This window comes from Leptonychotes weddellii, chromosome 14 (assembly GCF_054177405.1).
Source record: "Leptonychotes weddellii isolate Sample4059 chromosome 14, ASM5417740v2, whole genome shotgun sequence".
NCBI lineage: Eukaryota > Metazoa > Chordata > Mammalia > Carnivora > Phocidae > Leptonychotes > Leptonychotes weddellii.
The window spans coordinates 19,392,813-19,416,154 of record NC_138382.1 but is presented as its reverse complement, the minus strand read 5'-3'; the positions used below and the strand labels follow the sequence as shown (position 1 = coordinate 19,416,154).

Genomic DNA, 23,342 nt, shown 5'->3' with positions numbered 1-23,342 from the left:
CCCTTCCTCTCTCACCACCACCAACAGCAGCAGCAGTTGCAAGCTCAGCATCTTTCTCATGGCCACGGACCCCCAGTGCCCCTAACGCCTCACCCTTCGGGCCTTCAGCCTCCTGGAATCCCGCCCCTCGGGGGCAGTGCTGGCCTCCTGGCGCTGTCTAGTGCTCTGAGTGGGCAGTCTCACTTGGCAATAAAAGATGACAAGAAGCACCACGATGCAGAGCACCACAGAGGTGAGAGGCCTGGCAAGCCAGATTAGGACTTGGTCCTAATACTCATACAGTGCTGCAAAGTTGTGTGCACCGCTAAAGAAAGCCCCACCCCATACAGAGAGCAAACAATGAGCTAAGAGGAACTGTCGCAAAGCTTGGCCACTGAAACCCAGTTCTCCCTGGAAGTTTTCAGGGTTTAACGTGGGCATCTGTAGATTTCTCGATCTCTTTAGGTTGCAGGCATCTTGACATCTTGGCAACTGCCTAGTTAATGCCAGCGGCCTGTACCATATTATGGAAAACTGTTAACTGCTTAATTGGGTAATTTTCAAAGAAAGTAATGTTGTTAAATGGGGCGCAATAAGAAGTTAAATTTGAAAGTGAATGTGTTCAAATGAAAGGTTTGATAATTGCATCTGTTACTACTTAGTTTCATAGGCTTTAATTCTAGTATGCATTAAATATTGGGCAAAATTGCACTTGACTAATTTTTTGAAGAAAAGTAATTTATTCTGTCAAGAAATAAAAAAAAATAGGCTTTGTGTATGGTTAAACTGTAAATCTTATGTTTACAAAATACTGTAATTTTCAGGAAATCACTGTATTAGGAATGTGCAATGACTTATATAAATAAAAGCCATTTTTAAAACTGTTTGGGGCTTGTGTTCTAATTATTCCCCCCTTTTTTTTATTTCTGTTCTTGCCTCTGTGTCTGAACGGGCATGTCTGTGCGTTTCTTGGTAACCTCGGGAGCAGACAGAGAACCGGGCACAGTAAGTACTCAAACGCCTGCTGTACATAAACACATTGCCCTTCCAGCAATGCACCCCAAGCTGCCTTTCTTTAAACACGGCCGCAGACACGCATATGCTCCCTGTCTCTCTCAGTGACCTGGTTTTTTTCTTTTCTTTTCTTTTCTTTTTTTATATTATGATGGTCTACCCTCCCTCCCCCCGACCTTTGTGTTTTTTTTTAATAAAACTTGTGTGATGAGAGGGACATGATTTGGAGGCAAAGCTGTCTGCTGTGATTACTCACTTGGAAATACACTTTGATCTGTATGTGCCCCAGACCCACTTTAAAAATATGTTTATCATTGCATTCCGACTCCAGGTTGCCTGGAGTTTTAAAAGAGTATTCGTTTTTGTCTTAAATCAGTTTTACAGGCAAGAGGTCACAATCCATATGTGAAATTGGTTAGTAATGTCTTATTTCTACCTACACCATTCATTATCCTCCTCAAATGCATCTTAGTTGCTAGGTTTCCATATCTAGTTTTCTTTTCGTAATTGTCCTTGGAGGGTGAACTTGAACTTAAATTTATTTTTGACCAAAGAACTGAGCGTCTAAGTAAGCTCTGAAGAACAAGGAAACTCAGTGGACGGAGGCTCTGGGCTTTATAAGGGTTCATTTTTTCATCGGCCTAAATCTTACCCATTTTACATACTGCACGTTCAGTCTGTACGTGTATCTGCCAGTAAGCTATGGGGAGATCGAATCTAATATGGAGTGAGAAATTGGCCCCTTTTCAGCGAGGATAACCTATAATTTGTGCCTCCTTTCCTCCTCCTTTCCTTTCCTTTTGAACATGGCGGTATTTTGGCCAGGTTGAATCTAAATATGGTAGCAGAATTGGGATACTGAACTTTTAAATCATTCTGATCCTTTTTTTTTAGGAGTTTGGGGGAGGGGGAAGATAGGTGAATCACTTGTGTGCAGAAAGTTCTTTTTCCCTCTTCTGTGTAGAATAGTGGCTACTTTTAAAATTCTTTTTGAGACTGATCTTGGTGTTACTTTTTTTGTTTTGTGGTTTTTTTGTTTTGTTTTGTTTTTTGTTTTTGAGAGGGAGAGAGATGGGGGATGGGGCCGGAGGGGCAGAGGGAGAGAGAGAATCTCAAGCAGGCTCCATTTCCAGTGCGGAGCCCAACATGGGGCTCGATCTCATGACGTGAGCTGAAATCAAGAGTCGGTTGTGTACTTTATGTAGCAGGATTCTTTGGGGGCAATGGATAAGGGTGAAAAGATGGGGTGGCTAGTTTTAAAATTCTCGTAAGTTTTCTCTGGAAAATGCTGGGAGGGAAAGAGGGGAGAAAAAACCCCAGCTAGGGAATAAAATACCCTACTCCTAAAGTACAAACCTACGTGAACTGACTTTAATGGAGGTGACTTTTATGTTTGTTGCCGTCTCCGTGTCACTGTAGATTGTCCTCTTTCGAGCCATGTTCACTCAATAGAATGTCAAATTAAAAACCCTAATCCTGGACCGAAGAACAGAGATGGCAGGAGATGTTGAGAAAGCTCCTGTCCCGTAGTCTGCTGCAGGTTTTAATTTATTGAACTGATTATAGGTTTGGAACTGTATTTCTAAATTAGCTTTCTGTTCTCGGTACTGTTTCATCTTAAATCCCTGTATATTTGTCGAGTGCTTGTGAGATGTAAGACAACACAGGAAATGTAGCTGTAGTTAGGGATATGTAGGCACACATATTACAAGCCCTCTCTCAAAGCGTTGAGGAAAGGTGACAAAAGTATGAGAAGATCTTGGGTTGTAGAAAGTTTCAGCGAGAGTTCTAGATAGTTGTGGAAGGGGTACCATAGTATGTATTTCTCTGAGATGCCATGGCACGAGTGATGAGCTGAGGTGTGCATGCTGAACCCAGTAGAACTGCTTTCCATAGCTCTGCTTGTGTGTCTGCGTGTATCAAATAACCTGTTTGTATTTTTGGCTGACAAACGTAAGCAAGAACTTAATTCACTTGGGGAAGTGAGGGTGGGGTGGAGGAAGGGTGAGGAGTTGTACCCTCCAAATGCAAAACAGTCCTTAAATTTCGATCGTTTTTAGGTCCTCAAGTTGAGTTCACCGCCAGTGAACTTTCAAGTCAAAATATGGTGGATACATGGCATAAACCAATCTGTACAATACCATAAAATGAATGGTTATTTAATGTGCTCTTTGCATGTCTCTTTCACATCAAATTTTTCACAAGTCTGAATGATAATTTTATTTTCAGAATAAGTATACATACTGTGTTTTCCGCCTAATTATTATAGACCTCTCTTGGTGATGATGATATAAAATGGGAAAACTGCACTAATTTGTAACCTAAACATTTAACTTGGTCTGTAGAGGAATGAAACTGTTCACTGTCCACTTATGTAAGTGGGGTTTCGCTGCAGTTATATAAAATGAAGTAGCTCTTTAAACTTGTGTAAAATTGAATATGAGAAGCAGTGGGTAATGAGAGGATGTGTACTGCTAGTGACTAAAATATTGTAGTACTTCTCTATTTAATAAAGTGGTTTGAATTATGAAGTCAAATTTTACTAGGTGAAAAAGTCAGTTGATTACCCTATATTGCTGCTGGTTTTTTGTTTTGTTTTGTTTTCAAACCAACAGAGTAGTGGTTTTCAAACTTTACGGTCTCAGGATCTTTACATCTTAAATTAAAATTATTGATGACCCCAGGGAATTTTTCTCTGTGTGGATTACAGATTTTGAAATTTTTCTGGATTAAGAAATTAAAAAACAAAAACAAAATCACTTTAACTGGTAAAGAGCTACTTAATTTGTGTTAGCATAAATAACTTTATTAATGAAAATTAACTACTTTCCCAAACAAAAAATTGTAGTGGGAAGAGTGGCTTTGTTCTACTTGTTTGCAGGTATCTTCAGTGCCTTCAGTTTGCAGAGAGGATAGATGTAGTCTCATCAGCTTCCGTGTCCTCTCTGTGGCAATACATTGTTTTGGTTGAGGTATAGGAAGAAGATCTGCCTCCATAGAGATTGTAACAGTCTCTGGGAACCTCAGGGTCCTTGGACCAAACGGGGAACCTCTGTCATAAATAAGACTGAGGAGTTCTGAGACATTCCACGCTAGTATCTGGTCTTATTTTTTTTTTTTTCCTGCTGTTCTCTCTGTATTGAACAAACATGATAATTATCTGTATCAAGTGCAGCAGTCAGGGACTTTTGTAGACCCAGAGGGAATGTGAGTGTGTATGGATTTTCATCTGTGCATCTAAACCTGGTTTGTAGATAGTTTGTATTTGTTTATTTCTAGTGACAAAATTATTACATTTGCTAGCTTAAGGTTATTTGGTAGGAAAACAAACGAGCCTTACTGTAGCCTGTTTTAATGTAAAGCCCAAGAAAAAAATGAAGGTAAGGACAGTGAAAATATGGACACTATTTTTTAATTTTCTTCTTTTTGAAAGAGATGAATGATGAAGGGAAGAGCTTTTAAGAGGGTTTATTTTGCTATTTGGCTGTTGATTTTAAATTAAGATTTGACTACTGTTTTTACTAATTTGCAAAACTTGTTTGCAAGTTTGTTTTTTTTTTTTAACATAAGGCTACTTGTCAGAGTGCTACAGTTGAGCAAAGACATGACATGACCTAACAAAAAGGACTTTATTTCTTACGTGGTAATAAAAACTTTGGGTATTTCAATTAATGTAAAGATGAATTGTGTTCAGTTTTGGCTGAAGGCAATCTTCCAGTAAGTCTGCTTGAAAGACCTGGAATCAGATTTGACAGAGCATTTGTATGGGTCTTGAAAAAACATGACAGAACGTGTGCTTTGATACTCATTCGTTTAACAAATATTTAGCGAGCACGTACTATGTGTCAGACACTGTGTGAGGCACTGCGTGTGGAATTGACCCTTGAACCACATGGGTTTGAACTTTGCGGGTCCACTTATGTGTGGATTTTTGTTGATAAACACAAGACGGCACCGTAAGTGTGTTTTCTCTTCCTTACGATCTTCTTAACATTCTCTGGCTTACCTTTAAGAATATAGTATATAGTACATGTACAAAATACGTGTTAATCAACTGTGTCATAGGTAAGGCTTCCTGGTCAACAGTAGGCTATTAGTACTTAAGTTTTAGGGGAATCAAAAGCTAGGCGTGGATTTTTGACTGAGATGGGGGGCACACCCCTAATCCCCACGTTGTTCAAAGGTTAGTTGTACTTGCTGCCATTTTGCAGTGATATCTTTTAATGTCACAGGCACATATTTGTTAAATCAAAAACACTGGAATGCCTAACACGTGTGATCACTATTTGGAACGTTTGGAAGAGGGAGGAGATGATGGGGATAGGTGTCTGGGAGAGACTCCAGAGCACAGGGTCTGTGGACTTAGGCGGGGTACACATGTGGGCTTCAGGAGGTACTTGAACCCCTCTAAAACTGTGTGCGTCATGTTCTGGGGTGGTGCTCCTTTCTGTTAATTGTGGAGAGAAATGATAACTTTCATCAAATTCTCAAAAGGGGTCCCTGGCCCCGGAAAGTGTTACACTGTTAATGTATTTAGAGGTCATAATGATGCAACACCATCATCTGACCAGTAAGACCCCAAGCTCAGGGAGGCTAGGTGCTTCTAATTATACAGTTAATCAGCGGAGGTAGAGATTTAGATTATGTCTCTCTGAGGAACTGGGTTGTCACTCCTATAACTGACTTTGTAGAATTACCGAGTTCATCTTTAGAACTTATTTAAAAATAGTGATGACAGTCATCACTTTATTTAATATGAGGTGGTGTCTTTATTTTGTGTTTCTTCTGGAGCTGTTCTGCTTAACTAGTTAATTGGTAAGACCAGATCCTACTACATCCTATTAAGGATCACCCATGATTTTTTTCTCAAATCACACTCAGCACTACAGAGTGCAAGGAGAACCTAAGACATGAGTCTCTTTGTAGAATACTTCACTGTTGGCTTTTTTCTGAAATTTTGCTTTTTTGAAAAAAAAGCACCCCTTCGAGCGTGGGGTGATAAAAAGAACACCGGTTTTGGACAGAGGCAGACCACAGTGGTGTTCTGTCACGGACGAGGTGTTTCATCCTTTGGAACTTTCCCCTAGCCTCATCTATAAATTGGTGATGGAAGCTGCCTCACGGGGTGAGGGGTTTTAGGGACCACAAACAGGAAGTCATCAGACAGAGCATAGCAAGCCTTTTGGAATGTCCTCCCTATCCTCTCTACCTGCAGAGTAACAAGACAGCCATAAATGCATCATTAGTCATGCTCCATGTAGTTACTGGTGGTTTCTTTTTTTTTTTTTTTAGAAATATTTTATTTACTTGTCAGACAGAGAGAGAGTGCACAAGCAGGCAGAGGGAGAAGCAGGCTCCCCGCTGCGCAGAGAGCCCAACAAAGCGCTCGATCCCAGGACCCTGGGATCATGACCTGAGCCGAAGGCAGACGCTTAACCGACTGAGGCACCCAGGCGCCCCGTTACTGGTGGTTTCTTTTCCTGTTTTCAAATGTGTGAGGCAGTTGTGGAGATGTGGGCCGTGACTGATGTTTCTCAGTGCGGAGAGCAGGAGACAGACCCCAGCCCGTCTTGAACTTGGTTGGGCTCATGATGCTCAAGTTCATCAAAGGAGGAAATATTTCTGCCTAACTGTTTGTGAGTTTATCCCCTGACTTATTTCAAGGAATCGCCTAGAAGTGAAGGATAAAACTGAGATGAGTCACCTAAAATGTCAATATTTAGGCACAGTGGAAAACACTAAGTTTTCTTCAGTTGTCTCAGCAGATTTCCTTTTTGGCAAAATTTAAAACTATGTGCTTAAAAAATAGCTCCCTGCATCACTGCCGTGAGGAGGGTGAAGCCCGGAAGAAAGGAAAGCGACAGCAGTTTCTAGATGGTTGGGAGTGGTCTGTCCTGTACTAGGTGGAGGTGTGTCTTTACTGTGGACACCGTAACTCACCGGGGCCCATATGTAACTGGAGAAATGTTCAGGTTTTATCTCACTGTGCTCATGGTAAAGATGGGGCATCAGGCATCTTGACTCTAAGAAACCAGAAAGCGGGTAGAAAACATTACCTCCCTCCAAAACTCTCTTCAGATTTCAGTTTGTTCTCTGTAATTAGAAAACATAACTTAAGCCCACCATTGAGAGCAGGTTTTTAAAAATTTTATTTTCCTTTTGGCCCCATGATCATTTTTATCATTACTTCTGAAACGTAATAAGCAGGAAACTCTGGGTCTCCCGTCTTTCAGATGAGGAGAGGTGGAGGTGAGTGCCATCAGATACCCAAGTTAACTCACCGGCAAGTCCTGACCCAGTGCTTTCTGGTTTCTTTGTACTAGAAAGTTTGTCCTCAGGGACTAGAGAACAAAGAGCGACAGTGACAGCTAAATAGTAGCTCTACGAAAACTGCTTTTAAAAACAGTTTGAAATACAGATTTGATTTTTTGCTGTCACCAAGGTCCTGATGAGGGGAATGAAGTTGTCATGAGGGCATTTAAAAGTTATTTTGAAATAACTATATTTATTGTCAGCTCTAAAGTGTGTGTGTGTGTGCGTGTGCGCGCACGTGTGTGTGTGGGTGTGGTGTGTTTTATTTTTCTTTACCTGAAGCGGTGGAAGGGCAAACTGGGGACGTTGCAAGTGATGCCAGGGTATCTGTCTCCTGCAGTAGTACAGCGTCCGGCTCACCTCTTTACTGGGTCTGTATGCCTTCTACATGGCTAGCTTCCCTTCTGGGAGTTCTGACTGAACCACTCATCTGCGTCTGACAGTTGCAGAGTTCCCAGATCGAGGTGCGAGAACACGCGGGGTCCTTTCCATATTTTGCATTCAAACTGTAGGAAAAATCGATGTGTACCCTTCAGATCTGCCTCACAGGCAGGGCTCCTGAGATGTGATGCGGTTGCCAAATGGACACATTTCCACACATCTTCACTTTCTTACCCTCCTCCCCGTTGACAGGTGGGGATCCTGTTAGTTTTAGGGGTTAAAAACGCATTTGTTGAAATGTCAGGCAGAATCTGTGAATGACCCGTTGGACTGAAGTGAAAAGTACAGCGCAGGGGTGAGGGCTTAATTGGTACCAGGTGTAGATGGAGAAGGCACACAGATGTGATGGGGGTGCGTCACTACCTAATTGTTTTAATGTTCACCGAGAAGTTAATTGTCAGTGTGGAGTGTGCTAGCAAATTAGGTTCCCACTGCCTTAGTGTAACGGAGGATAAATGAGGTGTCATGAGTTTCCAGTCTGTACCTCTGACACAAATGCTTTTCCTGCGGGGAGGAGAAAGATCCCAAGGGGAATCAGCATGGCAGCTAAAAGAAATCCATTTGAATAATGTGCATTATTTTCACATTAGGGAAACCTGTATAGCTTTTGCTGTCTCCATGAGCGGGTTTTCCTTGCACATTTGCTGCTGGTGGCTTCAAGGTTTAGACATGGTTGGCAGAAGACTTGCTTTGAGGTCTCAGAATCGATGAAGGAAACATGAAGACTCTGTAACAAGTATTCTGGTAACACTGACAGGGTAACATTCCCTTAAACCTGCTTTCTTTCATTTTTTCTGGAGTTTACCTTCCAGAATATCTCCGTTTACATGAACAGCCATTACTGTTAAATTGCTAAAGAAAAGCAAAAGTATTGGAACCAGCATATACGGACGGGTTTTTATTGAAGCATCTGGGTCTCTCTGCCTCGATCTTGAGTATTGGGTATTCAGAGCATGAAATAGAAACAGCATTGTCCAGAACCATGAGAATAAAGGTGACACAGATCCAAATCGTGATGTTTTCTTTTGATTCAACTGAATCCCAAGTGCAGCAGGCTCTGATGCTTTACCATTGGAAGTTCTTCTATGAAGGTATGGTGTAATGATTGCATTTGGATGTTTATTTTTGCATTGAGAGAATAATCGTGCACTTCTACCCACTAGGTTCAAACACTCTGCCAACTCTCTAGTTAACTTGCACCCAGAGAACTATAGCAGAGGCTAGTCCTGGTATGTGTGTTTATGAAACATGGTTCACCCAGTTAGATGTGATCTGGATTTGGCGACTGGAGCTGGTGTACCCCAGTTGTAACAGGAGAAGTTCTGTTACTTTTCCTTTTCTTCTCTGAGTAGCTCTTGTAGTCTTGTCACTGTTCTTAAGCATCATGTCACTGCGAGTGGGAGAAATGACCCTCAGGAAGCATATAGTAATGGTAGCCAACAGTTGGCCTGTGGTCAGTGAAGGTGCACACTGAGATTTTAAGTTCTCCAGATTTTTTAAGAGGGAGAGTTCCCTTGGGCTGCATGTTTTCTCGGTCCTTGCCCCTCATCTCTTCATTTCATGTGTAGTTTCCACCTACAAATAGAGAGAAAGGCACACCAGTGGGGCTAACAGGTCTTGTGGACCCTCTTTCTGACTCTGGTACTCAATGCTCCAGGGGGGTATCTTTTTTTCTCCAGAGACCTGTCAGATATACCTCTACCTTTATTGTTTGACTTGGCTGCATTCCCATAAGTGTGTGCAACATGTAAGGTACAGAAACCTATCATGGTTTTAGACTTTTAGTTTGTTTTGAAGTCATAGTGTGTTTTCCGACCTTGATTTGCTCAGATTCGTAATCTCCCCTGTGGGCTGTATAAATGTCCAATTTTGAGCTCTGGTGGAAGACACAAAGTAAATAAGATGATTTTGTTTAGTTAAAAAATTTTAATACAAAGGGAAACTTTATATATACAGTCTCAAAAATCCCAGACCTTGGGACATTTGTAATAGAAATCTGCCCAGTAATTACTGTTTTTGAAAAATTCTGGCAGACACTTAAATTTTACCAGCTGCAAGGTGAATAAAACATTGAGTTTCTTGGCTAGCATTAGAGTGTATCAGTCAGCGTGGTAACTCTAGTTCTCATGCTGATAAAAAAAAAAAAACCTCTGATTCACAATTAAATATTTATTTCACAGATTAAATGTTTGAAATTGAACTTTCCTTCATGAATGCTGTTTGGTAGATTAAAGCCTTTGAAAATATGGACCCTGGGAGGAGAAGTCTGGTGGCAGCTAAGTCTGCAGAGGTCCTAGCGGCCATGAGTGACATCGTGTGAAGAGGTGCTGTGGGTCTCTGAACCGCTTTGTTGCTCTCTGCTGAGGCCTGTTGTTGTACGCATCTTGGGTTATAAATGGCAGGATTCATGAGTGGAAAGGCAGGAATTTGGGACTGTTTTCAGGTCATTTTAATGTCGAGTGTAATTTTTTTAAGATGTTGACGGTTTTCCTAAAGTGGCATAAAACCAAGTGTGTTTGTGTGTGTGAGAGAGAGATAGAGACTGTGGTTTGCGGGGGGCGGTCAGAGAAAGCATGCAGCATGCACTAGGCATTATTATGTCACATTAGAATGTTAAATGGTTAAATGTTAATGGTTAAAGAGCCAGCGTGACTCTTAAGTGATAAGTAGGTGGGGGCAAGTATTTATGTACATAAATTGAGTATAAGAATCACTCCTCTGGGAGTGGAGATGCCTTGACTTTAGGTAAATCGCCTCCCCTCACTGGTCAGCCCCCAGATAAAGGGGTGGGGGGATGAAGAAGATGAACAATAAATCTTTTAAGGTTGCTTTGGCCTCTTCAGAGGTGTGATTCTAATTAACCTTCTGTGTTTCCAGTGCACAAGTTTTGAAAAAAAAAACTTAAAGTCAAGTAACCTGAGTTTCACTGTTTTGCAAATGGCTTCTTCTTAAATGTTGATTAAATGTTAAATGTGATACTATCTTATTCTAGTCCAGATCGAACAAATCAAGAAAGAATCAAGATAAATTTTGAAAGATCCAAATGATCATTCAATACCCAGGTAGAATCTTTTTATACTTAAAATGTGTACAAAATGGCTCACAATGACCATCAGTATGACTTGTTACTCCACCCCTGGGTCATGAGGAACATAAGCTGGTGTGTGAGGAAAACACAGAGCATGGGGGGGGGGGCGGCGGGGAAATAAAACTTCTGGTATCATGAGACATCCAGTAATACCTGTGAAGTCACTTTTGGGTTTCTAGGGAGCACACGAGGGAACCATGAAGATTAGGGTCACCTAGGCAGTCGTTAACCAAAATAGCTGTTGTTGCTGACAGTGAAGTTCGTTAGGCTGGAGCCATTTGCTTAAATCAGGAACGACAACGAAAGCAGTGTCAGGGCTGGCAGATGTTGGGGACAATTACACAAAGAACAGGTTCGTGAGAACAGGGGTGAAAGGAAGTGGCCTGTTTTGGGCGGGGCTGCCACGTGAACCAGCTCCCCACTTGCTCCGGACTGTGGCTCCCCCAGGCCTTCCCAGCCCACCATCTTTGCTGCCTTGTTTTGAATTCATTTTACAGCATCAAAGGTACGATGAGACACTGTGTTTTGCAACTTGTCTTGAGTCTGCCATTTTGAATGGAGCCAATTTTCACATAAGTAGCGGTGCTAATTACTAACCCTGTCCAAATTTAGAGGAACTTCCAGAGCTTTTCAAAACCTATTCAGATTATAGGCCTCATTTAAGCCGTTCAAGCAGGAATTACAGTAGTAACTTCTAACATGTAGAAGCAGAGGCCTCAAAGCTTGACAGGCTCCAGGGTCCCACTCTAGAACTGTTACTGTTTCTAACAGAAATTGCATTGTTGCTAACAGAAGCGAAGTTTACTTTTATGTTTACAATATCACTTGACTATATTAAAAAAAAAAAGAAGATCGTTAAAAAGCTATCTTTGAATGGCTGAGCAGTTTGGATGCCCAGCGCTGGTTACAGCAGGAAGGCTTCGAAGGTGACCCTGTGGAGAGAGACTTCACTTTAAAGTTGCCAGTGGATACCAAGTCTGTGCCACATTCTTCTGGGCCCTGGGGCAGATGTAAAGTTGAGTGCTCTATGGTGCTGCCCTCAGTGCATCAGGTCAGAGTCTGGACGAGGAGACTTTGGAGAGCTGATAAGATCTAGAACACGGGCAGGTGCACTGGAACACTGTTTACACCTGAGTGCACGCTGCTATTCCCCTCCCGTGGCTCCGCTTTTTGGAGTGCACGTTAGCACTTCCAGGAGTTTGGTTAAGTCTCCTGTGTCCTATCAGCCAGGGGGTCTGGGTCGGAGGGGTTAGTTTTTAGCAGACACTTACCACGGTCTTCAGTGGAGGGATCTGGCCAGGTCACCTTTCAGCCCCACACACTGTGCTAAAGACATTACTCTGAGCTACTCTGTATTGAATCACACGAGTCCCTCCCTCTGCTTTTATGTAAGCCTCCTGCATTTGTGTAGCTTGACCGGTCATGAATCAAAGCTCAGCTCGCCTCACTGTCAGCCCCTGCAGTGGGCAAAGAGGCCTCAGATGGCCCCCTGGTCCCCAGTTTGATTTCCTCCTGTGTGTAGTTGAGCTGGGAATGTTCCCATGGTGGGGTCCACAGTTTTCATGAGGGAACTTAGAGACCCAGCCACCTGGCTGACTACTTTGGGCTGGTTAGGAGCGAAGTCACCCCTTCTCTCCCCTCCCAACCCCGCTTTTAAAAATTTGCTTCTGGTACATGCCATTGCTTTAGAGGTGGTCTGACTTAAAGGTTTCCCCCAGCCCCTTCTTTTTTAAATTGTGGCAGAGAAAGGTAACATAATTGTCTGTTGGCCCTGGACACCCCACTGGTAGTTCTCCAGCCTCTCTCAGAAATTGGGGTTATCTGGGCTTTGTGCAGGAGATTTTTGCACAGCTCCTTCAGTATTGTTCAAGGCAGTAACACATCACTGAACAAATTGCCCCCTTGCGTATGCTAATCATGTACTTAAAAGGACTCATTGTAACATGTTCAGATGCTTTAGCCTGAGGGGAGATGGGAATTGAAGGGATGTCAGATCATGTCATGTGACCCCCCAAATATCGAAAATGCCTGTTTTCTTTGGGTCAACAGTTCGTACTCAGCACATGGGAAGGAAGGATCCTGTGTGGTTGGTAGAAAAGATTAGTCCTTGTTCCTGCTTTTGTGTGGGGGGAGCTGGCCTCGCTGTTGAAGATTCCCTGGCTGAAATACTCGCTTCGGGTCTTGAATTTCAGTGCTATTGGCGAGGAACACCAAATCTTATTTCCAACAGCAAATTAAAAGAATTCAAAAGAGTTCCTTCATTGTTGCTGTGGAGAATGTTATTTGCCTTTTAGGAAGCCATGCTGTTAATCCCACCTGCTCTCTGTGTGTCTTTTTCGAGGGGCACACACTGTCACAGTCACAGAATACGCCTGATAGAATAATCTCAGGGTTCCGCTCCTAGGCCGTTTACATTCCTGGCCAGGAAATCGCAGTGGGAAAGAATAAAAACACATCCACCTGTAAACAGCAAGCTCCCATCTCTCTAACAGTAAAAAGAGAATGGAAGAGCATTTTGAGTGAGTAGGGCCTGAAGGATCCACCAGGCTCTGGATGGCTTCATTGCATAGTCAGGGTCTCCCTTTTAAGCGCTTACACCTCTCTAAATGTTTGCCATCAAAGTCTTCAGATGAGATGAATTACATGGAGTCAAAGTTGGTGTAGGTATCACCTTTCTTAAAATAGCTATCACTTCCAGGTTGGGTTTTCATGTGTACAAAGAGACCTGGGAAGGAATCTTTGATTAATTTTTTTTCTTTTTTTGTGTGTGTGTCTTACAGAGTAATTCCCTCTTGGTCCCAGACAGTCTAAGGGGCACAGATAAACGCAGAAATGGACCTGAATTTTCCAATGACATCAAAAAAAGAAAGGTGGATGATAAGGACTCCAGCCACTATGTAAGTAAATAAAGGACTTGAAACAGTATTTGTTTGCTTACTTGTTCACCTTCTAAGTGAGCATACAAGCATACTCGAAGATCATAGTGATAATTCCACATCCTTTAAAATAATACTATCAAGAGGATAGGTTCTTAGAAGGGTACTATTTCCCTCTAGAGCTGTGAACTCTGCTCGGTCAGGCTCACGATGACCTTTTAGGCCTCCTGCCTAAGTTCCTCATAAGAGGGGATAGCAGCGTGCAGGGGCCGGACCTCCAGCCTGTGCATTTGCATGGGGCCCTGCTCTTAAAGGGACTTTGCCCGTGGTTTGACGCTCTGTCCTCACCATCTTCAAATTCTCAGTTTTTGAACCAGGGCCTGCATTGTCATCTGTCCTGGGTCCTGCAAATTTGGTAGCCCGTCCTGCTAAAATAACCAGGCTAAAAACATGGCTGTCACAGAGTACCTTTTTGGATGCTATTCTGTTGACTTATTCAGGCTCATGTTCGGTCTTGAGGCAGAGTTCATCCTCTTGAACAGCGAGCAGTTTGGCTAGGTAAGTCCATGGTAAAAACGGAAAAAACCTTGGAAGCATCTAGATCAGACCCCGCAGATTGAGAATGCATGACTGTGAAGGGAGGGCTCTTGACTCACACCTAGCTGGAACCACATTTCATGAGGAGAGCAAAACCAAGCCAAATGGCAATTGGCTCGAGTCTGAGGGTCATCAGCATTGCAGCTGATAAATGACTTGGAGTTTTCTTGTGTATCCCCAAGTGTGTCTATTTCAAGACAGACACATTCTCGGGAACAGGATGAGAGTAGAACCTGGGATTAGCCCACTTCCTGTTGCTTATGGAAAAAGCGGCTGGCGGGTCGGCAAGATGGGGGTTACATGCGAGGCCCCTCTGCCTCCTGCTGGCTGGTTCAAGCCAATAGCTAACAGTCTCTAGTATTTCCTCAGCGACAGCTTGTTCGTGCCACATACCACGTGCTTTTACATGGATTTTTTCATTTGACTCTTCAAACATTTCTGTGAATTCAGTACCGTCACCTCCATTGTAGATAAAGAAACTGAAGCACAGAACTTGTGATTTGTCCCAAGTTCAGAGTTAGTGGTGGAACCTGGAGGCAGTCTAACTCCAGAATCCATGCTCTTGATCACTATGCCAGGATCCCCAAGCTGAGGGCCTCAGAGAGGGTTTTTTTTAAGATTTTATTTATTTATTTATTTATTTATTTGAGAGAGAGGGTTAGTTAGCCAGAGAGAGCACAAGCAGGGAGGAGAGGGAGCGAGTGGGCAGCCTGACGTGGGGCTCGATCCCAAAACCCCGGGATCATGACCTGAGCTGAAGGCAGACTCCTTACCGACTAAGCCACCCAGGCGCCTCTTGGAGAGGGTATTTTGCCAGAGGTCCTTGTAATGGTCCACACTCTGCACTGTGATAACATTCTGAGAACTTGGAGTTGTAGGTTCTCCCCATTCCAGTCCAAGGCTTTGTAGCACATAATGTTTGCCCCTCACCTTTGCCCACAGCCGGTTTCCACTGCAGGTACTTTTATATATGGCATCAACTGTTAATAAGCTATTCAAAATGTCCATGACGTGCAGAAATTCGGAAGTTGCCGGTAATACAATTTTGAGTTGTTGTGCATGAGGCTCGTGTAGATATTTAGTGGTGAGTGATCTAGAATCCATAGCTCTGCATTACTGTTTTATAACCTGCTCATATTAAGTATGTCCAGATGTATAGGTAGTTTGAGGGTGATGTATTGAGTTGATGTTGGAGAATCTGGGGCAAAGTCCTCAGACCTTAGCTCTCCAGTGACCAGCCTACACTGTAGTGTGAGGGTTCACATTTGCAGAAGGGTCCAAAACAAACCTAAGATTGAAATTACAGACTACTCAAAAACTCACTTCATAGTCCCATCATAATAAATGAGCTGTTTGCTTCTTCTTGCTAGTTTGTATACTATGTGAACCTTTTTAATAAATTTTTTTGTAAGAAAACCTTTTGGATTATATTTTTTTTCACCACCACCATCTTTGGGTTCTTTTTTTTAAGATTTTATTTATTTATTTGTCAGAGAGAGAGAGCACAAGCAGGGGGAATGGCAGAGGGAAAAGCAGGCTTCCCTGCTAAGCAAGGAGCCCGATGCGGGACTGGATCCCCGGACCCTGGGATCATGACCTTAGCCGAAAGCAGACACTTAACCAACTGAGCCACCCAGGCATCCCATTTTTTTTTAATATTTATTTTATTTAATCTCTACCCCCAATGTGGGATTCGAATTCACAACCCCAAGTTCAAGAGTTGCATGCTCTTTCAACTGAGCCAGCCAGGCAACCCCCGTCTTTGTGTTCTTTTTTTTTTCTTTTTAAAGATTTTATTTATTTGAGAGAAAGAGAGATTGGAGAGAGTACAAGCAGGGGGAACAGCAGAGGGAGAGGAAGAAGCAGGCTCCCCCCTGAGCAGGGAGCCCAATGCAGGACTCAGTCCCAGGACCCTGAGATCATGACCTGAGCTGAAGACGGACGCTTAACTGACTGAGCCACCCAGGCGCCTCTGTCTTTGTGTTCTTAACACCTGAAAACGTTTGTGCTTTTCTGTGGTCTTTACTAACAGAAAAAGCAAATCTTTAGTTTTATTTTTTTCATTTATTACATGAAAATATTTCTTTCAGTAGGCTGTTATTTTGAGTTACCCAGGCTTCCTCGTTGGTTATAATTTTATGTTGTTGTAGTGAATTGCATGGTGCCTTAACAACAGTGATTAAATTAAATCTAGTAACATCCTATTGAAGAAAGTAAATTGGGTCTTCCACATGTAAAACTCTAGGTATAGTTAGAAAAAAACATGTAAAAGATACGAATTTAAAGTTGAGGGTAGTGCCCGGCTAGCTCAGTCGGTAGAGCATGAGACTCTTAAAGTTGAGGGTAACTTTCTAGCTGGACTTGGAGGCCCCACAGAAAGCCAACATGGCTCATATTTGCACGTGTACTTATTAGTACAAATTGTCAGACCTTCATGTATTTGTAATTGACAGTGATTCAGTAAAAGGATTGTGTAGATCATAAATTAGTGACCTACTCCTTTTTGAGAATTAGGTGAGATCCTACTTCTTTCATAGGCTCATTGTATCACTCTGTACTAAAGGACAGGAGGCCTTTTGGTCTTTTTCAGTGTGCCCTAAACTCAGTGTAGGAGTGAGCACATAGTTGAATAGCTTTTCTAAAGCTTTTTCAAACTTAGGACAACCTTGCAGTTTCCTGGGTTAGCGAATTTTACAGCTTTATGAAGAGGGAATACGAGCCCTCCTGCAGGATGCGAGTGCCTTCCAGATTTTGCCATCCCGTGTTCTTCCATCTCTCCTAAAATATTCCATGCTGATTGCAAAAGATTTTTATTCTTAACATAAGGTTAGATCTTGGTACGTTATCCCAATCAAGTTGATAGCTTTGTTGTTTTTGGTTTTTAGTGTTCCTTTTTTTTCTTTCAGTAATGAGTAACCCCATGGGAACATGGTTGAAGTTTCTCTTTATAATTACAAATTGTGAACACTAGATTTGTTGGCTGTCTTCAAGATGATACACACAAAGCAATGACATGAAGTCATGTTCTTAATTTGAAATCATGTTCTTAATTTGACATCCAGTGGGAAAAGAGCCCTGATAGAAGGCCATGGGCAGATTTCAGATTATAAGAGATGCACCTGTTGCAAACATTCATTGAGCTCTTACTGTGCACCCAGTGTTTGCAACTTGCTCTCACCTGAATGATCTATAGCAGGTATTCTGCAACAGTCCCTCCCTGTGGCTTTGGGTAGCCCCATGTCAGGTAAGGGGGGGGAAGGCAATCTGGCAATCTGGAAGGGGACCTGTAGGCATGTCCCGGGCCATTTTTTCAGTGTGTCTGCTACCAAGAACTATAGGAATTGAACTGGGCCTCCAACCCTTTAATAAACGGCATGAACATCTTTTTTTCCAGGATAGCGATGGTGACAAAAGCGATGACAACTTAGTTGTGGATGTGTCTAATGAGGTAACCACACATTTTCTCAAACTTTATTTTCAGGGTGACTTATGAGAAACAGAAAGTAGAGCCATGGTATTTTGGTTTCTCACAACTTTGCACATTAAAAACTTAGTGGTTGTTCATAGATGGAGCAATAGTGGTCTGACAAGAACTTTGGTTTCCTTTAAAAAAAAAAAATCTATTTTCCCAGTCATTTCGGATTCCTAAGTTGGGTGGCTGGTGCTCCTTTCCTTCCTGTGCCCTCTGGGCAAAGTATTTGAGCATGAGGACGCTTAGGATTGTTCCTGGATGTGCTTTCCTCTGTGCTGTCTTCACGGTGTGTTTGCAAACACCATCCTGTTAATTATAACAACATTGCTAGTCAGGGGGCACACTCCCAAGTCCCCCAGATCTGAAGGACTTAGAGTGGCCTCCTTTAATTTAGAGAATTAGTGTGGAAATAGAGTCCGTAAAGGGCAAGGTCCGTCTGTTATGAGTGAAATCACACAAGCTTTGCTTATACTTGTCGAGGACCCTTCTTCTCCGCGAGCAAGCCCTGCCCATTCACCCAGGGAAAATGGGATCGACAAAAACCGCCTGCTGAAGAAAGATGCCTCCAGCAGCCCAGCGTCCACGGCCTCTTCGGGAAGCTCCACTTCTTTGAAATCCAAAGAAATGAGCTTGGTAGGTCTCCTGAGCCGTCACTTTGCCCATGCAGCAGTGTATTTTTCTTAGCGGTTCAGAGAACCCGAAAGTATTTGAAATGTGGGCTTTTACGGAGTGAGAGGTATATTTTTAAGTTTAAAAGTGAGACAACTCCTCCTGCTCTTTGTCCCACATGGTGTTTCCTTTCTCCCTCTCGGTAGTGTGTCTTGGGCCGTGATTCGAGAGAGACAGCAAGCTTCCATGTCCATTGCTTTCTTATTTGGGGGATGTGCAACCTCATAGGAAATTGAAGTCCTGAGTTTACCTTATTTTAGACTGACCCACTGTGTCGGGGCATGTTGGGATTGGGTTTGGAGTCAGAATGGGGATGTACTCACGCAGCCTCCAGAGAAGCCTGGAGCAGGTGCAGGGAGGGTGGAGCCTCCGAGCCTGCTTTCAGCCATTCAGCAAATAGTGTGGAGCGTGTCCTCTCTTAACTCACAAAAACCGAGCCATAACGGTCCTGCATTTGATTCGTATACAGCCTTCCTAGGCATTATCCCATTTCACCGAAGGGGAGGAAAGCCTGAGGAGCTTGCCAAGTTTACACTGCCCATCAGATCCAAGGCCACAGGGAGCTGCGGTCTCTCCCTAGCCCCATGCATGCTGTTTGCTGCTCCACGGCGCTCCTCAGACTGGGATTTAAAGGAATGAAAGGTTGAGATGCAGAGGATGATGCCCCGGGACCCTGTTACTGTCACACTCCTGAAGGCCTCTGTGCTAATGGGTCCACATCCATTATGTAGGCAAGTGGTGGCAGTGCTTAACTCCACACACATCTCTCAGACGGATAGAATCCTTCTAGGGCTTTTGCCTTTGAGATGCTGGTTTGTTTCTCAACAAATCCACGGCCCTGCTGCCTCTCACCGTTAGTCTCAATCCCATTGCCACTAAAAGGCAAGATTAGAAAAGAGATCCTCCCTCTGACATTCTTGGTGACCCAGCCATTTGTTTCTGAGTGACTGGGAATTTTTCGCTGGGTGGTCATCGTTCTGACTTGGCCTGGATCCAAAGTCCACACGCCTGATGGAAAAATACTTTTTAAAATAAAATCTGGAGGAAGAAGTGTGATCATGTTCTGTGTCTCTAGCTAGAGTTTTAATTCTGGCAGGAAGAGGAAAGGTCAACATTTCTCGCTCACAAGTTAATGCTGTCAACATTGTGTGGATTTATGAAAATTGGCTGAGGGAGTAGCTAGAAGGTGCCCAGTGTCCCAGCTGCTGTTGTGATAAATTGTGTAATATGGCTTGGATTAAAAATAATACTCATTTAATTTGTTTAATGATACCAGCATGAAAAAGCCAGCACGCCTGTTCTGAAATCCAGCACACCGACGCCTCGGAGCGACATGCCAACGCCGGGCACCAGTGCCGCTCCAGGACTCCGTCCAGGCCTCGGCAAGCCTCCAGCCATGGACCCCCTCGTTAACCAAGCGGGTAGAGCCTCGCCTCTTGTTGTGCTTTGTTTTGTTTTTCCCTTTCTGGGCTTGACTCGTCGTCTGTGCACTCCTGACGCCATTTCCCCGTGAATATGAGACGCACTCAACTGCCTGCCTCCTTCCTATCCCTGAAAAGCCATGATAAGAAACAGATGTTTGTCCTTAGGTTCAGCAGCTGCACCCTGTTCGGTCTCCGACTGTTTACATTTGGCTCTCTTTCTCCCCACCCCCCCATAATCCAAATCCTAGGGACTTCAGTAAAGTTTCCGATAATTACTCCGCCCGTAAGCTCCTTACAAAACTGTCACTGCATGTCTGAGTTCCCTAATACTGACCGGAACGGCCAGCCCACGTGTGCTTCTTGCTTACTTGAGTTGGCCGGGTTTCTCCCGGTCCATCCCTCAAGAATCTGTGGTCTCTCTGTCAGTAGAACCTGGGAGGGTTTCACTGAGACTCTAGCCTGTGAATCAACTGGTAACTTCTAACTTTCTCTTCCTTAACACCTTGGGCGCAGAGGAAAATAAGCCCCAGAATATTCCTCCTAAACCCAGGCTTTGGTTTAGGCAATAAATCCAGGGTCAGGTTTTCATCTGGAATTGGTAGCAGGGAATGGAAAGGAGAAATCTTGGATTTTATCAAAACCTTCTTTTGAGATTAAGTCAGGTAAACAGGTAGTGAGTGCCCTGTGCCTTGGTTTGCCTTCTGTGAATTGGGTACAGTACTGCTGTTTAATTTTAATTGCCCGGTTTCCCAGTGCTGCCAAGCCAAGGATGAAGCGCGTGGGCAGTGCTTCTCCTGGGGTCCGTTCTCCCCTGGAGATGAATTCGGCTGAGTTGCTGGTGATGAAACCACCCCCCTCCCCCCCACACACACACCTCACCCAAGCCTTCCTCCCTGTCCTCGCCCCTCATGAATGGCACTAGAAGTGACTCTGGAACTGACGTTCAGGCTGAGTCACATCACACGGCTTGTGCTTCCTTTCAGCCGCCGGCCTGAGGACGCCGCTGGCGGTGCCCGGCCCGTACCCCGCCCCGTTCGGGATGGTGCCCCACGCCGGCATGAATGGCGAGCTGACCAGCCCCGGCGCCGCCTACGCCAGCCTGCACAACATGTCCCCGCAGATGAGTGCAGCTGCTGCTGCCGCCGCCGTGGTGGCCTATGGGCGCTCCCCGATGGTAGGTGCTGCAGGCAGGCCAGGGCCGGGACCCCCGCCCACGCCTGCGAACAGAGCCCCAGTGTCCCTGAGCCTGCCCTCTGCCATCAGCATGCCGCTGCATTAAGTTAGGGCGCAGCGCTTCTGGGTTTGCTGTTTTTGTGGATGAAACAAGGCAGTGTTTAGGAGCTACTTTGGCGGTTCAGGGGACATCTGGTTTTCTCCCCCCAAGTAGATTTTTTTTTTGGAAGGCAGTGGAGTGACTCAAGTAGCTCACAGAAGCCTTTTCATTCATTTTCTTGAGGGTTTTTATTTTCCCCTCTTTAATTCTTAGGAAAAACTATTTGAGAAGCTGTAATGTTTTCTTTCCGTGTCTATATTATCCTTTAAACCCAACAGTGTGACTCAGGTGTAAGCAGTGATCTGAAGGCAACAACGAGAAAACAGAGGTGACTGAACCCTGGGGCAGCTTGCCCATCTTCTTGCCCAGCCTTTTGTGACTATGTAAATAGCCTCATTTTTGACCGGAAAGATACAAAACTATGCAAAGGGCAAAATCGACTGTAATCCTCAATTGCATCCGGGAAAGGAAACAGATGATAACCGGTATCAAATAGAAGTCCCTATATATTTCTCTTGGCTATTTAGAATGCGTCATGTTCAGTTTTCTCCTCTCCCCTTTTCAGATGGCATGATCTCCAGTAGTTTGGGCTGATAGTGAAGTTTGTGGGTTTTTTCCCCTCATGTCGCACTAGTAAGAAAGGCTGTGCACTGGGGACAAGATAGTTTAAAGCAAAGTGGGCAGCTAAGGGACTAGATAACCTTCATTAGGGCATGAGTGTTTAAGCAGTAACTTAGGCCAGTGGTTTGAAACTGGGGGCGATTTTGTCCCCCTAGGGACATCTGGTAATATGTGGAGACACTTTTTTTTTTTTTTAAAGATTTTATTTATTTGACAGAGAGAGAGAGACAGTGAGAGAGGGAACACAAGCAGGGGGAGTGGGAGAGGGAGAAGCAGGCTTCCCGCCGAGCAGGGAGCCCGATGCGGGGCTCGATCCCGGGACCCTGGGATCATGACCTGAGCTGAAGGCAGACGCTTAACGACTGAGCCACCCAGGCGCCCCGACACTTTTGATTATCAGAAATGGAGAATGCTATTGGTACGTAGAGTGTAGAAGCCAGGGATGGTGCTAAATATCCCAAGACAGCCCCAAACAACTGTCTGGCTCAAAACATTGATAGTGCCAAGGTCGAGAAATCCTGACTCAGACAACATACTGCTCTCTGTACTTGCTTGGGCAAGGCAGGACATCCTAAGTCCACAGAAAGTATTTACTGTGGGAAGCTGTTCTCGATGTACAAATAGACCACACTCCAGCCAACCTCCCCAGAAAGAAGCATGGCTTGTCATATTTACAGGTGGTTATATTACTTCTTGCATTGTAATTTTTTTTTTTTTTTTGAAAAATGTTAGCACATGTTACTGTTCCTGTTTATGTTTCGTTGGAGATGTAGGAATTTCTAGTGAAAAGTCTTTATAGATGTTCACAAAGTGCCTACTCTGCATAAACTGAGTCTTCAATGTCTTATTTTTGTTTCCAGGTTGGGTTTGATCCTCCCCCTCACATGCGAGTACCTACCATCCCTCCAAACCTGGCAGGAATCCCTGGGGGGAAACCGTAAGTACCTCTGACTCTTCAGTTTTGTTTTAAAGGCAGTTACTTTGTCATGGCTATTAGCAGACTAGAATTCCAAAGGGAACACAGGCTTGGACGTTTCCAAGGAGATTTCTAGTGTCTTTTCCTGAGGGGCGTTAGCACTTTCTATAAATAGGCACCTTGTAGGTGTCATGCCTCTGTCTTCTCACTATGGGTGATCTCATGCATTTAGTTATTTCTGGAGAGAAGCTGTTGTAGACGGGGGCCAGGAGGGAGGCAAGAACCAAGGGTGGTTGGCCCTCCTTGCTTGACGCCTCTTCAGAAAGCTACTCTGCTCTGCCTTTGGTCAGAGCGTAGCTGCTGGAGGTTTTCAACAGGACTGTGCTGTGGGCAGTAGTAAGCTGTCACCAACTGTTGAGATCTCCGAAATTGGAAACATGTCATCTTTCTACCTGGCTCAGTGCTACCTTTTCCTTATTTTGGTGGAAACTGGAGTTGTATGAAGGGTAGTTGTGGCGTCTGTTGGATCCCAGCGTTGGAGGTTGGAACCTCCCTGCCCACCCCTCCCCAACCCCCAATAAAGTTTGGTGCATGCTTGACTCGGAGAAGTCCAAGATTATAAAACTCAGAGTGGCTTTGTGGGAAAGCATGAAAGATGGA

At 43.9% G+C, this 23,342-nt stretch overlaps 1 protein-coding gene across 5 annotated transcripts in view; it reads left to right on the top strand.

The window, feature by feature from the left end:
• The window catches only part of LOC102742051 (transducin-like enhancer protein 1), an 88,210-nt gene that overhangs the window by 43,355 nt on the left and 21,513 nt on the right, over positions 1–23,342 (top strand). For 2 of the 5 annotated variants that reach the window (XM_081802880.1, XM_081802878.1), the window contains exons 7-14: positions 31–232; positions 968–984; positions 13,615–13,731; positions 17,702–17,755; positions 18,260–18,412; positions 19,725–19,869; positions 20,856–21,046; positions 22,627–22,703. In XM_081802880.1, coding sequence (XP_081659006.1) covers positions 31–232; positions 968–984; positions 13,615–13,731; positions 17,702–17,755; positions 18,260–18,412; positions 19,725–19,869; positions 20,856–21,046; positions 22,627–22,703 — 956 coding nt within the window. Of the gene's footprint in view, positions 1–27; positions 233–967; positions 985–13,614; positions 13,732–17,701; positions 17,756–18,259; positions 18,413–19,724; positions 19,870–20,855; positions 21,047–22,626; positions 22,704–23,342 lie in introns of all 5 variants that reach the window. The other 3 variants (XM_081802879.1, XM_081802877.1, XM_081802881.1) reach the window with 2 other exon arrangements.